The 17,408-nt window shown below is 37.8% G+C and overlaps 1 protein-coding gene across 1 annotated transcript in view; it reads right to left on the bottom strand.

Annotated features, from left to right (window-relative positions):
- Positions 1-17,408, bottom strand: part of DNAH8 (dynein axonemal heavy chain 8) — a 336,734-nt gene that overhangs the window by 194,668 nt on the left and 124,658 nt on the right. The window contains exons 30-35 of the mRNA XM_073224126.1: positions 16,701-16,805; positions 11,825-11,938; positions 10,462-10,524; positions 5,471-5,571; positions 1,531-1,668; positions 1,128-1,368 (exon numbers count right to left, since the gene is read on the bottom strand). Of these exons, the coding sequence (XP_073080227.1) occupies positions 1,128-1,368; positions 1,531-1,668; positions 5,471-5,571; positions 10,462-10,524; positions 11,825-11,938; positions 16,701-16,805 (762 nt within the window). The remainder of the gene's footprint in view (positions 1-1,127; positions 1,369-1,530; positions 1,669-5,470; positions 5,572-10,461; positions 10,525-11,824; positions 11,939-16,700; positions 16,806-17,408) is intronic.

A 17,408-nucleotide genomic window follows, 5' to 3' on the forward strand; every position in this document is an offset into this window, starting at 1 on the left:
AGGACATTCTCAAGGCACAGCAGAGAGGCAGCAGACTGAAATGCCCAATCTTTCTGTGAAAGAGGGATATCAGCTTATCTTCATACACGAGGGAGCGGTGACCTGGGAGGCAGGCTTCTAATTAAACACACACTGAAGGGCCAACTGTAATCCTCTCCAGAGACCTTGGTAGGGGATAGCGACTTTGCACTCTCGTCTGCCCTGCTCCAGAACACCAGTGTCTACAAGAAAGAGCGCATGTTCACAACTGGTGCTCAGCATGCGTCGCTGCCAGGATACACCCCTCGATGGCCTGACTCTGGTGGCCAGGGGGGCTTGTGTCCATGGATTCAATGGGATGGGGCAAGAAAGAAGTAGTTCTTAACCGGCTAACACCCCAGGGTTCAGTGCAGAAGGAAGAGCCAGAATTGCCCATCTCACAGTGTTCCCTTGAAAAGATATATATTTGCATACTTTAAAAGCTGCTACCTGAGGATTTGGTATCCAATCAGCCTGAATCTATGTGCTAATTGGCTCCTCCACTTTGGGACACTGACAGATCTTGGCACATCCTAATTACTAGGAGCAACTAAGAATACAGTAGACTGCTTGGACTTCCACAAAAGTAAGAGACACAACCAAAAGCTAGGGCAGAGTTGAATAATAAGGTTCATGTCCTACGTGAGGCCATTCCATCAAGACTCACTATAAACACTAAGCACTAAAAAAAAGGCAAAAGAACCAATTGAAAATCTTGGGAAAAAAATACAGTAGTTTTAAATATTTAGAGGAAAAGTATAGAATTAGAAATTTGGAAAATGTTCTGAGGAATTCAGGAAGGACACAAAATAGAAATAAACATATATCATTATAAATAAATATTTTTTAAAAGTGGAAGTATAGTTAAAGGACAAGGAAGGATAGGTGGAGGGGCTCCAAAACTAACATATTTCAAATAATCATATTATCTCCTTGAATTACAGCATCATTTTGCAAAACCAAGGGATGTTCAGGATCACTCCAATTTTTGAGGGTGCATTACACAGGGCAGTTGGTACTCCCTTGAATAAAATGCCTGTGCGATGTTCAGAACAGAAAAGGAGACATTCTTTAATGGGTCGTTGATAAGACTTTATAATCTTATGTACCTCAATGTCATTCTTATGTGTAAGGAGTGGTGCTTCCATAATATTTCGAAGACAAAAAGAATCAGATTCCACATCAAACGGAGTCCCAGTTAACTCGGTGATTCGATCCCAGTGTCTCTGTTTCATTGCCTTATTGGTCATCATTTCTAGCAGAGGACATGACTCGCTGAAATCATCAATTCTTTTTTTCAGATCCAAAAAAGCTTGCCAACCTTTAAGTCCTTTTGGAAGTTTACGACATCTTTCAGAAAAAAAGAAAAATAATTATTTCACCTACACATTTTTTTGAAGAAAGTATTATTTATACACAGCAATATATCAGAGGATAAGTTTGTGAAATACTTGTAGGACCCTAAGAATATAGGCACTATAAAAAGGTAAGCTTAGTTCAGTTGAAACTCACCTATTCTGAAATTCCTGTAGTTCTGCATTAATTTTTTCAATGTCTACATCTCCCCAGAGTATTTCATAATAGCCACTAATATTGCCCATTACAGTATCATACAATCCATACAGCTTCTGCAGCAAGTTGAGTTCCTTTCTGGGAAACCACACAATTAAGTTATTACTTAATGTATATTTCAAAAATAAATTCCATTACTGGAGAGGCAGAATTCACCCAATCAAATATTTCATACATTATATATAGTCTTACAGACACCAACATGCATACAATCCTCAGTTTCTAAACAAAGACTTTATTGAAGCTCCATAAATTAGGTCAAGTTTACATCTGTAAAATATTCCAAATCATACTAGACGTTAACAGATGGTGTGATGATTATTATCACACCAATCATTGCAAACAATGTGACCAAAATGAGGTCAAAGCTAAGTAGCCTTTATTTGATTGCATTCTTTCAAATGTAAGCTGCATTTTTATGAGAACAACTGCCTTAAAGTGTGACTTTAAACATCACCTTCCTACCAAGAACTTTCCTTCATGAGCCCAAATAGAGTTATATTGAAAACTAAAATAAGAGGAGAGAGTCCAGTTCCAAATAAAGGAAAAGTTCTTTATCATGTAAAACCCCAAAAACTGACCATTCGATAAAGTTTGTGAATTCTCCCAGTTCTTCAACCCTTAGCAAACCAATATTAGTTTGAGTTTATTTCTTGAATAATTGTATTTATAAGATTGATATTCACAACTTTTATTATTTATTATGTAGATAATCCAGAGATCCAAGATGCAATCTGCTTGTTTTTAATGGAGTAAAACTCATCCTTTCTTGCAATTATCATTTGAGAGCACTGGACCCTCTTATAAATCTAAGACATATTCTGGAATCTTAGTTATCTTGTTTTTCCAGTTGTTTCACTTGCTAATTCACCATTCTAATATTTCATTATTAATCACTGTTTACTCCCAACTATGCTAAGAATGACTAAAATAATAAGAGAAAATGAGGAAATCTCTCATAATGATGATGCAATACTGAAAAAATTAATCACTATTGCATCATCCTTCAAGTTTCTTATTGTGTTGCCCAAAGTATCACATCATCTTTCAAGAAAGCATAAAAAATGAATTCTGGAGGCACCATTTCTGTAGCCTTTTGATTTTTGCTTATTTAACTTTCACTTACTGCAGTTAATACAGAATTTTTCATTTTCTACCTAAAATAGCAAAAAGAAGAAAACTGATAAAGAAAGGTGCTTCTCAAATATTAAACAGAAAACAGACAGAAAGCTGCACTCTAGACTTTTAATTTTGATAGCGAAACTAATGGCATAGCTGAGATCTCAAACTATGAGTCTTTAGATGATGATAACCTATATGAATTTCATTAAACTCAATAATTCTTGAATGAATAATGTATTCCAATAGAGGCAAGGGCTTCATCATGCAATTATTTTGCAACAAGAACCTAGACTATCCCCTTTTGTGAAAAAGGTGATACTGTTCTTTCATTATTATGGATGTTTGGGTAAGTTTTACTTGATACATTCCATAAAAAGATAAATGTCAAAGGCAACACATGCAGAAATGAAAAAATGTCATTGACTTGATCATTCAAATCTAAAAGTAAAGATTTTTGTATTTATGGTGCAGAGAAGATGGTGTTCCTCTCTTCAACAAAATTATGAGTCAGAGTTTTCAACAGTGTTGAGTTTTAACAATGTTAAATGCAAGAAAAATCAGAAGTAATGGTAAGCTAGAAGCTGTTGGATATGGATCTGAAATCTGGAATTTGGGTTTACAACATAGGTATTGTCCAGGCTCATACATGACGGCTGATGGGTAGCTGGCTGCATTCAAAAGTCAGTCTCCATTTCATGTGTGTGCATATATATATATGCGATATAATGAGTTATAAGAAATACATAGTTGATCATTCATGTGACCAAATACATATTTCCCAGGTATATTTGGTCTTCATTCACAGTTCCTGAAAACACTGCAGAGTCTTAAAGGTGAAAATAGGTGTTTTGTCATGTTAATGTGACTTTTGGACACCCCCACCCATGGGCAGGGACTGAAGGCTGACTCAGCCAATGGCTAATAATTTAGTCAACCATGACTATGCAATGAAGCCCTCACAAAACCCATTAGAAGAGCTTTTTGATCTCTCTGTGCTCTGCTCTTCTCTGCCTGCTGTGCTTGGTTGGACCCTGCTTCTGTCGGGGAGAGCTTCTATGCTTGGGAATCAGAATTCCTCCATGGGCCACAGAGCCAGGCCCCAAGCTCCATGAGCATAGAAGCTTCTTTATTTGTGGGATGGGACCTTGCCCTATGTCTCTCATCACCTGGCTGTTAACTTGTATTCTTTACAGCATTCTTTATTAAACTGGTAAACTTAAGTGTTTTCCTGAGTTCTGAGGGCCACTCTAGCGAATTAATCAAATCTAAGGGGGAGATAGTGGGAACCTCCCATATGTAGCAGGCAGGTCACAGGCTCACAGGTAACTGCCTAGGGCTTGCAACTGGTGTCTGGAGTGGGGGCTGAAGGGCAGTCTTCTGGATGGAGCCCTTAGCCTGGGAATCTGGTGCTCTCCAGGCAGGTAGCATCAGAATTGAGTTCTCCAACACCCTGCTGGGGTTTGAAAATTGCTTGGTGTAAGTATGTGTGCAAAGACCCCCTCCCACATACTTACACACATTGAAATCAGGTCCGGTAACCCAAATGAAGTTATACTACTATTACTGCTGTGCAAAATATTGTTATATGTTATATAGTGTTATATATATGTGTAGGGAAAAAAAACACCACTGCATTTGGTGTTGGACAAGTGGGAATTGCAATATACTTACATATCTTCAAACCAGGATATTATGGAGTAAAAGTAGTTTTTTTTCCTGCTTAAATTTTTATTACGTTTTCTAATAAAATTGCTTGTCACCATTCCTTTATTCTTACTTTTGTAAATTATTCATAAATTACTTAAAAATATAAAAAAATTTAAAGGTCCACTGGCTCAAATGGTAAATAAGGATGATTATTTTTCCTAGAATACCTAGAGAAGCCACTGGGTCTCAGACTGAGTGTGCAAGAGAATTAACTGGAGAATTAATAAAAATAGAGATTCTCTAACACCCAATCCCAAGATTCTTATTCAGTAAATCAGGGGCAAGAACCAGACATTGCAATTCTAACACAGTTAGTCTCTGGGTTAAGCTTGGAGAATAACTTCTTGGTTAAAAGAATAGAAACTATCTACTCTAAATGACTGAAGCATTAATTTTTCTTCAGACAATTTCATGTCTATTTTGCCAATATATTTTCATGCTGTGACTTTGAAAGGACCCAACTATGTTCTTTTCTAAAAATAAGATCTTTATCAGCTAATACCACTGTACAATTTTGCCTTTGAGGGAAGTATGTTTAAAATTCTATTAAAATATACTTGTCTAAAACTAGATTATTGTTTAAAATCAAATGTTACTCTTTAGAATCAACTAACTTCCTTGGTCTTCCGTTCTCAGTGAGTTCTCTGCGTATCCAATAGGGAGGAGCACTTAGCATAAAGGCAGTAGAAGGGTTCAAGGGCCAAGGATGGCTATTCCTCTAGTACACAAAAGGTATGCAAAATTTCCATGCTTGTGAACCATCACTGACACTATTCAAAAACAGAGAAAAGAAAAAAATTGAGTATAGACTAAATATATGCCTTGAACACCAGAATTTTTGGACTGTATTTTCTACTTCCCTAGAACGTTTATTTGGTATGTGAAGAATATGTGTCCAGTGGATCAGAAACAGCCAAGAATAAGGAGAATATTTAGGAGTTCCCTGAGGCAGAGATAAAATGCATGATAAAAGATTTAATAATGACATGATTCTTCTAATGGTCAGTATTTAATTATTTGCATGTAATACTCATACAATTTCTAACTTTACCTGGTTTTGTGTAAAATCTCATAGTCAGTCACAGGCAATCCGAAAAGTTGTTCACCAGAGGAGTATGTAACAAATTTCCTCCACAGATCATCAAAATTGGCCTATAAAAAGGTTTTTAGGTTGTAGTGAAATATAATTAATTCAGACTCCATTAAGGGACAATTTACTATAATCAGAATAAAAGCTACATTGAGGTTTATTTAATAACATCTAGGAAATAAGGATTTGTGAAGCAAATTTATACTGATACCAAGCTATCAGAGGAAAAGTTAAGCACTTAAGAAAATTAACTTTCAAGCCTTCTAAAAGCATCCAGTTTATATAAAATTATTTGTTTAATATATTAAGTGGCCCCCAGATGACCTATATTTCAAGTTCCCATAAATACATCTGAAAGTGATAAAACTGCATTTAAAAAAAATCTATAATCCAGGCTTTTACAAATTAATTCAAACCAGTCATCTCTCCTACAGTGTTCAAATGAGTGAAGTGTTGTATAATCCATTCAACCGTGTTTTCTCTTCAAGCAGTAGTCTATGAAATGAAGGATTCCATTTTAAAACCATTTGAAATAATTCTAACAATTTAAATCAGGAAAGATAAAGCACATGGTTTTTGAATTGGGATTTGAATCTCCCACACTTAGAATGCTAAGTATTAACAGTGTTTAAAACTCAAAAGCAAAGCAAACAGAAATAATCCATCTGTGACACAATATGTGTGCTTTACATGAAGGGTTAACATATCAAGAAGAACCTAAATTCCCAGCCCTGGAAATATCTGGTATCAGATTCACAATGCTCAGATAGTAAATACAGATCTGATAGACACATGAGCACATTTTACAGAAGCCAAATCAGGAAGGTGTGGAGACCCTGAAGGAACTCCAAAGGATTCTCAGTTCCTAGAGGGCAAGGGCCTTATTTTGCACTTTTTATATTCCTTGGTGGTTAGTATAGTGGTAACTCAATACATTACTGAATGGAGTCCATGGCACTATGTGAACATTAGGAAAGGAGTAACAAAAAATTCAAAGTTATCATATATTAAAATAATGACATTTAAAATCTTGCTAATGTGATGAAGGCTCCTGATGGATGCCAATCACTCATTTTTCCATTCAGGTCCCAACTAAAATGAAAAAGTACCGCAGCACCAGCCAGATGTGGAACAAGACATCAGCTTTGAGCAGGCCAGCTGAGTGCTCAAAACTCCCAACATCTGAGTCAAGTTGCATCAGAGAACACCGCTGGGACCTGAGGCCCACGGTGAGATGCCTGCTTCTTCCCCAGATCTAGATCTTGGCAACTGCCTGATTTTTTGGAGGGCAAAGGGGGGCACGTGCTTTTGAGATGAGTTGGATCTGCAAATATGACAGCAAGTCACATATCCAGCCAGATGCATGACAAATGGCTGGCTCAGCTCAGCCGAAGGCATAGGCAAAACAGAAGGTACAAGAAGACAAGAGACAGGCCCTGCGTTGTCTTTTCAATGGAGTGCCACACCCCTGGTAAAAAAAAAAAAAAGTGGCACATCAAAGTCCCAGCTGCTGACCAAGAAATTGGTAACCCCTGAGGGAAAAACAAGGACTGGGTCTTCAAAATATACCTGGGCTCCATCTCCTCATCAGATCCAATGCCACCACTCTGGGTTCAAGGTACTATCACCTCTCACCTGGATTACTGCAATACCCTCCTAATGAGTCTCCCTGTTTCTATCCTTGACTGCCAATAATCTGTTCTCAACACAGCAGCCCTAGTGATTCATCACAAACATCAGTGAGATCAGGTCAGTCTTCTCACTCAGAACCAAGGCCAGGGCCTTCCCCGGGGCTGGCAAGGCTTCACCAGCCTGTCCCCTCCCTACCCCTCTGGCCTCACTGCTAGTACTCCCTCCTTGCTCATGCTGCTCCAGCTACACTGACCTCCTTATTATTTCCCATAAATGCTCTTACCCAGGGCCTCTGCACTTGCTCTAACCACCATCTGGAAATTCGCTCCTCCAGACACTGCCTGGCTCAACAAATGTCACCTTCTCAAGGAGACCTTCTCTGAAGGCAGTATTTTAGATTTCCACCCCACTCCACATACGTACAGGCCAGTGCTCTATGCCCTTGCCATGCTGTATTTTTTCCCTTGGCCCTTACCACCACCCAACAGTACTATCTGTTTTCATTATTTATCTTGCTTTTACTGCTGAAGGCTTCCACTTGGCTCAGCTAGCAGCCACCAGGTGAGCAGATCGGCCTTAGGCCTGGCTCCTCCAGAGACAGAGACCTTTCCCTGGGATCCTGGGTCCAAATTCGAGGACTTCAGATAGCAAAGGATCAGAGCTTCCTCCAGGGTCCAGCACAAAGGAGCTGGTTTTAGTCCAAGAGTAACAATCACAGTTCTGGAGTGAGAACTCTGACAACAATGAGGGACTTGGTCTGAGGACATCATGTTTAAGTGAAGGACTTGTGTTTCCTGCTTCCCATGAAAATCCTTGTCAGCACATGTAACCTACCTTGTAGCAATCCACAAGAGTTACTGGCCTAGACCTACCCTCCCTGGAACCAGCACACACACTGGGCTCTAGACAGATGACTTCATCTGCTTTGCACAAGTTTCTTCACTATGGACCAGCTGCAATTCCTGGTTGCTCCAGTGATCCTGGAGAAATCTTTTTCTTACCAGGGTAAAGATCTTCTACTTTGAAACACTCAAGGGAGATACTTGAAAGTTAAGTAAAATATGAGAAATTCCAGTTGGTTATAATGTAAAAAGCCTGAAATATCCCTACCACTCCCAGGAAAACCTGCAACTTGAAATAACCATTCAACTTGATTGAACCTTTTTTGGCAAAAGGCTGCATGGAACCAGCCTGAACCACCTATGGAACATATGTATGAAGCAATGAGAACAAGATTACTGATTCCACTCCTCCATTTATTTGCTTTGGGACAAAAAGTGAAAAACCCAATTATCAGGTGGTTATGAAGTAATCTCGGATAGGTAAAAGGAGAACCAGAAATACCTACTGAGTGTGCAGCAAAACTAAGTGTAAATTACAGAAAGTCTTCACATGGCTTGCATTGCTGTGAAACTTAGGTGTTCCTAGTAAAGAAGAAAACATTGGTTTTGGGTACAGCAGCTCTGTACCTCCTTGGTGGGGTGGCCATGGAAGCTGCCTGAGTATAAAGGCAGGCAGAAATTGGGCTGGGTGAGGAAAAGGGAAAAGTGAGATCTAGAGTAGGGTGCAGGACAGAGAGATGTTTATTGTTGTTACTTTAAGAAGGAAAGACAAACAGCCTTTAAAATGCTGATTGGGAGGGTTTAGTAAAGATAAAGAGGTTAGGAGTACAGGAGAGAAAAGGGCTGACCTAAGAAGGGACAAGAGATACAGAGGCCCCTGGGTCTGCGAGGGGTCTCATTTTTCTGAAATCCGCACCACAGAACCAACATTTTGTCTGTAAATTTGGAGACAAGGTCATCTGAACAAATCCCCAAACTACTCCTCCCACATATGTGCTTCAGCAAAGAGCTCTACCCTCATCTACTCGCCCAAGCTGAAAACCTTGACCTTTCCCCCTCAGCCCTGGCTTCAAGCCTATCAAGTCAGTCTCTTTCATAAACTTATGAACCATCCAGTTTCATTCCAAGTACACTTGTTGGGGCCCACTCATTACAATTTCTTGCTTGTATTATTGAAACTGCCATCAGTCTAACCATACTCCCTCTGTACTATTCTCCACACCAATGCCAGAGAAATCTCTTAAAAACACAGCTGTTTTGAAAATTCAGATCTCATCCTATCATGCCCTTCTTGAGCAATGGAGCACTCCATGCCTCCCGAAAGGCCATGAGCTCTTGGATCACAGTACACAAGGCCCTCCTGTCAGTGCCTTCTGCCCTCTCCGGTGCCATCCCTCACCACTATCCCTCTGTGCCCACTGCACCCCACATCACACTTCTTCAGATCCCTAAACCTTCCTGCTTCTGAAATCCCCCTGATTATCTCCTCATTGCTGGGCCCAGCTTGTTTTCCCTCCTTCTTCCCCTGGCTAATCCTAATCAGTCCTTCAAGTCCTAGCTTAGATGCCTCCTCTTCCAGGAAGACTTCTCTGCCTCACCTGCCAGCACCCATCTGGGTTGGAAGCACCTTACATCTGTTTCCACAACACAAGCCCTCATACCTAGATCATAGTGCTCACAGCATGGTTTTGTTATTACCTATTCTAGTTCTCTGTCTCCCTAATGGATTTGAGCAGCTTATAGGTAAGAACCTTTTCTTAATCGACTTTCTATCAACCAAGACACATAGTAGGTGTCTGAAAAGTATTTTTTTAATGACTAAGAATGCAGAAGGGATAGGGTCATAAAGAGTGCATAGACATATAGTATAGCCACTGTAGGAAACAGGATAGAGAACAGAACAAATAACAACATTGCCTGATGCTCCTGAGGGTCTAGCTTATACAGGAATCCATGAATCTGCAAAACATTAACCCAAATGGCTGTGTGACTTTTCTCTAGATATGCTCAGCCATCTCAGTGATGAAAAAGATGATTCAATGAGCAATGTATGACACTGAGGTAGGACAAAGGAGCTGGGAAGTTTAAAGTCATGGATGCAGAAGAAAGAAAAATAACAGCTATAGAGGAAAGTCAGGAAAACCATTTGCTAGTATTTAAACTCTTATTTTAACATATTTTATTATTCTATGAATTTTTTAAATCATTTTATATACAAATGAGATGCTTAAGACTAGAATAAGGTATACACTTAAGTTTGCTCTCTAAAAACACAGAGTAATATTCTGTAGAGAAGAGCATGAAGGGATATAAGAAAAGGAATTAATTACATCACTTAGATTAGAATAGAATTAAAATCTGTATGTACTTTAAACATTTACTTTTCCATTGCAAGGTAAAACACATAAGTTTTTTCCCTGAAATCATTTTAAAGAATAACAATACATTGTCAATATAACCAAAAAAATGCAGTTTTACCTGAAATATCTGTAGCCTATTGCTAGCTTCTTGGGGTGGTATATTTGGAACCATAGGTCCCTCCTGTAATGAATAATATAACCTTTATTTTAATTCTTAATCATATGTATTTATCAATTTATTGGCTTTATTATTTCCTTTTAAATAAATGAACATTTTTAATTCAAATGGTCTAATTTTGTCCTGTACATAAAGCTTTTATTTATTTTTTGTAACAGCTTTATGAAGATGTATTTCACATGATACAATCTCCCTTTTAAAATGGATAATTCAGTGGTTTTTAGTATATTCACAGAGGTGTGTAACCATGACTACAATCAATTTTAAAACATTTGCATCACTCCAGCTTACATTCATTTTAAAATACCTTGACATAGTTAATTAAAAAAATGATAAAATTACCTCCTGTATGAAGCTTTAATCACTAGAGCTCTATTTCATTGCTGTTATGATTATAAACGATGATGCTGTGGTTGTGCAGTAGAATAACTGACAGAGCTCTGAGAACAGCCTCCTTTCACTAACTGTTCAGCTCAATATGGATACAGACAGACACACAGGTTGAATACTTGGAAGAGGCAAAAGGCAGTCTGGCATCTGTCAGCCAGAAAATAGTTGCAAAAAGGGCCCCAAATGATCTGTACAATTGTGATATTATGGATATGCTAAATGGACCAGATTCCTAATATAATAGAAATGATGTGCCAATAAAGTTGCCTAAGCCAACTAAAAGAGGTAATAAGTTTCCCGCATGTATAAAAAAGTGTTATATGAGTAGCACCAAGGGCTGTAAATCCAGATGCACTGTGATCACTAAAAGAAAGTAGAACATTTTAGGGGAATATGTCCAACTTCTGAGTTTAACTAAAAGAGGTCAGCCATTAGCGGTCACTGAAACAGGCTGAATAGTCTGGGGAGACTATTCAGTGGAACTGACTAAGTATGAAATTTATTATTTATTTTATGAGACCCTTTTGGTTCTCTGAGAATGAGTGAAAAAAAAAATCAGTTGCATAATACCCTGGTATTAGGGTGTTTATAGCTTCTTACAGCCTTCCAACAACTGCATTACTTTTTCAGCTATGAGAATCTGGCTCTGAGGAAGGACAAAAACATTTTGTTCCTTCCACAATCTCAAAAGTTATTACTCTTTGTAACAGCTAAATCTTCTTTCTTCCTCTATAAAAACACACTTAAAGGACTAGCTACCATCCCCCCTTTTATTTATAACTGCAAATATGCAAATATAACCACTCATATAAAATGTATAAATCACAGTGTATTTCTTAGATTTCATTACTTGCATCTCATGTGAACACAGCACAGGACATTTTAACACAGAGCATGTAAATACTTAAATTACCGACTCATATGCTTCTGCAAAGTTCATTACATCCTCACGAAAAACTTCCACAGACTCAAGCAGATTACTTTTAAATTTTGGCTGCACTTGAACTAGTTCATCTTGTACAGAAACCTAGAATAAAAAAGGAATACTCAACATGAGACTAAAACTAACACATTTAAATGAAAACTGTAATTCTGTTCCAGCAGGTTTGTTCTCCCATAGATGTCCTGTATGAACAAGGATATCTCTGCAGTGTTGTTTATAAAACAAACAAGAAAATTTTTTTTAAAAGCACAGAAGTAACTCAAATGCACAAATAGAGACACAATTAATTTTAGTTTATGACCCAAGAGGCAAATCCATCTTCTCTAACTGCAGTTAGGAACAAGTTTTTTGGCTGATCTAGCTCAGGCCACTGTGGCCAGAGAAACATCAGTTACTACTACAGGCCAAGTCTGGGGTCACATACTGTCTCGGACCAGGCCAACGTCGGGGATTAGTAATCTCTAGTAGGTTCACATGGTTGCCATCATTGGAGCAGTTACCTAAAAGAAAGTGACATTCCTTTGATTATTTAAAAAAATAGTAAATGCCCACCACAATGGTCTTTGAAACTTCTGCTTAAACCTTCAGTCGTAACAGCCAACACTTAATTCATGCTTACTGTTTGCCAGGTTCTTTATATGTGTTATTTAATCCTCACAGCAACTCTTGTGGTAAATACTAGTATTATACCCATTTTACAGTGAGAAAACTGAGGTACAGAGAAACTAATTTCCCTAAGGCCCCAGCTCCAGTAAGAGAAAAAGTCAAGATTCAAAATGTGGCAGTGTGGTTCTAGGGCCCCTGCTCTTAACTGTTCTCAACAGTAGCACACCTATCTAGGTTGGAACTTACACTACTTGAAGTTCAACAGTGATTGTAGTAAAGGATAAGTCAATGGGTTTAACACTAACAAAGAGAAGAACAATCCGAGTGAATCTTTTCTATTGAACAATAAGAGAAAGTTGAGCCTCACTAAATCTCAGTGGAGGGGTCCCCATTTCCTTCCTAAAATTCACTTTCCTAACTAAATCAGCAACTTTTTTTTTTAAAGAGTAATTAGTAAATATATGATAAAGGAGGCATGAATATACAATGAAGAAAAGACAGCCTCTTCAATAACTGGCACTGGGAAAACTGGACAGCTACGTGCAAGAGAATGAAACTGGATCACTGCCTCACCCCGAACATAAAAGTAAACTCAAAATGGATCAAAGACCTTTCAATGTAGGTCATGTAACCATAAAACCCTTAGAAGAAAACATAGGTAAAAATCTCTTGAACATAAGTATGGGCAATTTTTTCCCTAGGCACATCTCCTTGAGCAAGGGAAACTAAAATGAGCAAGTAGGAAAAGCTTCTTTATAGCAAAGGAAACCATCAGCAGAAGAAAAAGGCATACCACGGTATGGAAGAATAAACTTGTAAACAACTCATCTGATAAGGGGTTAACATGCAAAATATATAAAAAACTCATACACCTCAACACCCAAAAAACAAATAGCCCATAAGAACAAAGAAAAATCTGAAGGAACAAAACAGCAGCAGAATCACAGAACCCAAGAATGGACTAACAGTTACCAAAGGGAAAGGGACTAAGGAGGATGGGTGGGAAGGGAGGGATAAGGGGGTGGGGGGAAGAAAGGGGGCATTATGATTAGCATGTATAATGGAGGGGGGCACAGGGAGGGCTGTGCAACACAGAGAAGACAAGCAGTGATTCTACAGCATCTTACTATGCTGATGGACAGTGACTGTAATGGGGTATGTGGGGGGGACTTGGTGATGGGGGCAGTCTAGTAAACATAATGTTCCTCATGTAATTATAGATTAATGATACCAAAAAAAAATGTAACTTAAAATACCTGGAGGAAAATTAACTAGTCTTACATTAAAATATCTTGACTAAATGAGAAAAAAAACCAAATAGCCCAATTAAAAAATGGGCAGAGGATCTGAACAGACATTTCTCCAGAGAAAAAAACAGAGATGGCGAACAGGCACTTGAAAAGATGCTGCGCATCACTAATCATCAGGGAATGCAAATTAAAACCACAACTACCTCACACCAATTAGGATGGCCACTATCAAAAGACAAGAAATAACAACTGTTGTCAAGGATGCAGAGAAATGGGAACCCTCCTATACTGTTGGTGGTAGTGTAAATTGGTGTAACCACTGTGGAAAGCAGTACGGAGGTTCCTCAAAAAACTGAAATGAGACATATCATTTGATACAGTAATTCCTCTTCTAGGAATTTACCCCAACAACAACAACAAAACTCCCTGATTCAAAAAGATATATGCACCCCTACATTTATTGCTACACTATTTGCAATAGCCAAGCTGTGGGAACAACCTTAAGGGTCCATTAACAGATAAGGATAAAGATGTAGTACTATACACAATGGAATATTACTCAGCCATAAAAAGAAAACAAACCCTCCCATTTGCAACAACATGAATGGATTTAGAAAGTATTATGCTCAGTGAAATAAGCCAGGTGGAAAAAGACAAATACCATACGATTTCACTTATTTGTGGAATATAAAAACAAAGCAAAACAGAAGGAACAAAACAGCAGTAGACTCAGAGACACTGAGAAGTGCTAGTGGTTACCAAGGGAGGAGGGTGTGGGACAGATTTAGGGAAGGGGGATGATAAAGGGGCACAATAATTTGCAATCACAATATAAGTTGGTCACAGGGATGTTAGTACAGCATGGAGAATACAGTCAATGATTCTGTAACATCTTTCTATGTTGATAAATAGTAACTGCACTAGAGTGGGGTGAAGATTTAACAATTTGGGTAACTGTTGAACCAGAGGGTTATACATTTGAAACCAATGCAAGATTGTATATCAATGATACTTTAGAAAAAAAGGAGCAATTAGTCAATATAAAACATGAATTTAAATGAACATGAGTATTCTTAAAAAATATCTATTCACATTACCTCAACCACATATAAAAAATTTCCTAATATATTCCAAATGACCACATGAAGAAATTGAGAAACAAAGGTTATTAACTTGTACCATCTACTGGCTGGTGGCAGAGCTTGAATCATAAGTCACAATCCCAGTTTCAGCTCTACGCCCTTGCTACTGTGCCTTGCTTCAATCTTGCTGTCAATCGAAAGTGACAAATCTTTCCCTAACAAGAAATTTTAAGAAAATGTTAATTAATATTCAATAAAAATCTGTACTCTCCCTTGGAGTTCAATGTCTAACTGTGGTATATAAATACTTAACCTTAAAAATGCTTAGAGAGAATTTATGGCTACAAATGCCTGCATTAAAAGATGCAGTAGATTTCAGAGATCTGAAATCAGTAACCTAACGTCCACCTTAACAAACTAGGCAAAGAAGAACAAACTAAACCAGAGCAAAAAGAAGGAAAGAAATGAAAAATAAGAGCACAAATAAATTATACAGAGAATAGGAAAACAATAGAGAAAATCAACAAAGTTTCTTTCAAAAAACTCAACAAAACTGAAAAACCTTTACCTAGAGTAACCAAGAATAAAGAAAGGACTCAAATACTCAAATTAGGAATAAAGAGGGGACATAACTACCTACTTTGCAGTAATAAACAGGGTTATAAGGACACAAACAATAAAGTGAAAAGGCACCCTACGGAATAGGAGAAAATATTTGCAAATCATGTATCTGATAAGGAGTTAATATGAAGGACATATAAAGAACTCCTAAACAACCAAAAAAAATCCAAACAAGTCAACTGAAAAATAGGCAAAGGACTCAAATAGACTTTGCTTCAAAGAAGAAAGACAAATGACAAAAAAAGCATATGAAAAGACACTCCGTATCATATATCATTAAGGAAATGCAAATCAAAACCACAATGAGACATCACCTCACTCATTAGGATAAGTAGTGAGTAGGACTTGGTTGCTACTACCAAGGAAACAAAATAACAAGTGATAGCTAGGATGTGGAGAACTTTGAAACTTTGTGCTGCCTTGATGGGAATGCAAAATGGAGTAGCCACTATGGAAAACAGTGTGGTGGTACTCAAAAAATTAAAAACAGAATTAGTATAAAATCCAGCACCTCTATTCCTGGGTGTGTATATATGTATATGTATACATCCAAAAGAACTGAAAGCAGGGCTCCAAAGACCACATTCATTACGAGCATTATTCACAACAGCCCAATGCGGAAGCAATCCAAGTGGCCATCCATGGGTGGGTGAATAAACAACATGTGAAGCAGAATGCTGTTCAGCCTTGAAAAGGGAGGAAATTCTGACCCATGCTACAAACAGAATGAAACGTGAGGACAAGCTAACTGATATAAGCCAGTCACAAAAAGACAAATACTGTATGATTCTATTTATATGAAGTACCAAAAGTAGTCAAATTTATAGAGACAGAAAGTACAATGGTGGTTGCCAGGGGCTAGGCAGATGGGGGGAAAGAGGAGTGATGGCTAATGGGTGTGGGGTTTCTCTTGCAGTCATGAAAATATTCTAATACTGGATGATGATGATGGTTGTGCAGTTCTGTAAATATACTAAAAATCACTGAATTGTATAGTTTGGTTTTTCAAATCTTTTTTTGAGGTACATACAATAAAATGCACAAATCTTGGTGAACAGCTTGATGAATTCTGATGTATATGCACTCATGTAACCATCACCCAGATCAAGATTTGTATACTTTGTATACTTGAACTGATATATTTTGAAATGGAAAATTTTTTGGTGTGCAGATTATATATCAGTAAAGCAATTCAGGTAACAGGTATTAAGTTTTAAAATGTATGAAATTTTTTTTTTTTTTGCAGATAGTGACATAATAAAAAATAAAGATGAAATTTGTACTTACAGCTTTGCCCTGCAATTTGTTGAAAGAGTATCTCAAGGTATCAACTGCTTCTGATTCTTCTTTGGTTACTTCAACTTGAAATCCATTTAGAATAGCATAGGCATCCTGTGGAGTTGGGTGGGGTTCAGAAACATCACAAGGAAAGCAGTTGCCAAATGATTTAGATGTCTTCTAGAAACACATTCCTAAGTCTTAGAAGAGAGCATATTCTAGAAGAGTGGGTCCCCCAAATTAAACATGTATAATAAGCACCCCTGGATTCTCAGTGATACCAGATACTGTCTCTAAATCCCAGGCCCCTAAGCCCTAAAATATGCATTTAATAAGCACCTAGGTGATTTGCATGGAGACAGAGGCAGATCATTATCCTATAAAATATCCCTAGAATCATTTTCTGTCTCTCTCTTTCCTTCTTGAGCTTGTGCCAACACCACACAAAATATATTCTCATGCTCTTAAAATATGGGTTGGCTGTATAAGGAATGGAATGAAATGATGTTGTGGGAGATACCCTGAAAAAAAGAAACTTGAATGATCAAAGGTATGGATTGGCAATTGGCTTTACTAAAAGAATTTATGCTGAAGAATCAAGCTTCTGCAGTCAGGAAAAAAAGGCATGGGTGGTCAGCATCCCAAGTTCCCAAATACTAAGATTTAAAGAAGTAGTAAAGATATCAAGTTCATTAGCTACCAAAGAGTTATAAACTC

The sequence above is a fragment of the Manis javanica genome, chromosome 16 (genome assembly GCF_040802235.1).
Source record: "Manis javanica isolate MJ-LG chromosome 16, MJ_LKY, whole genome shotgun sequence".
Lineage (NCBI taxonomy): Eukaryota > Metazoa > Chordata > Mammalia > Pholidota > Manidae > Manis > Manis javanica.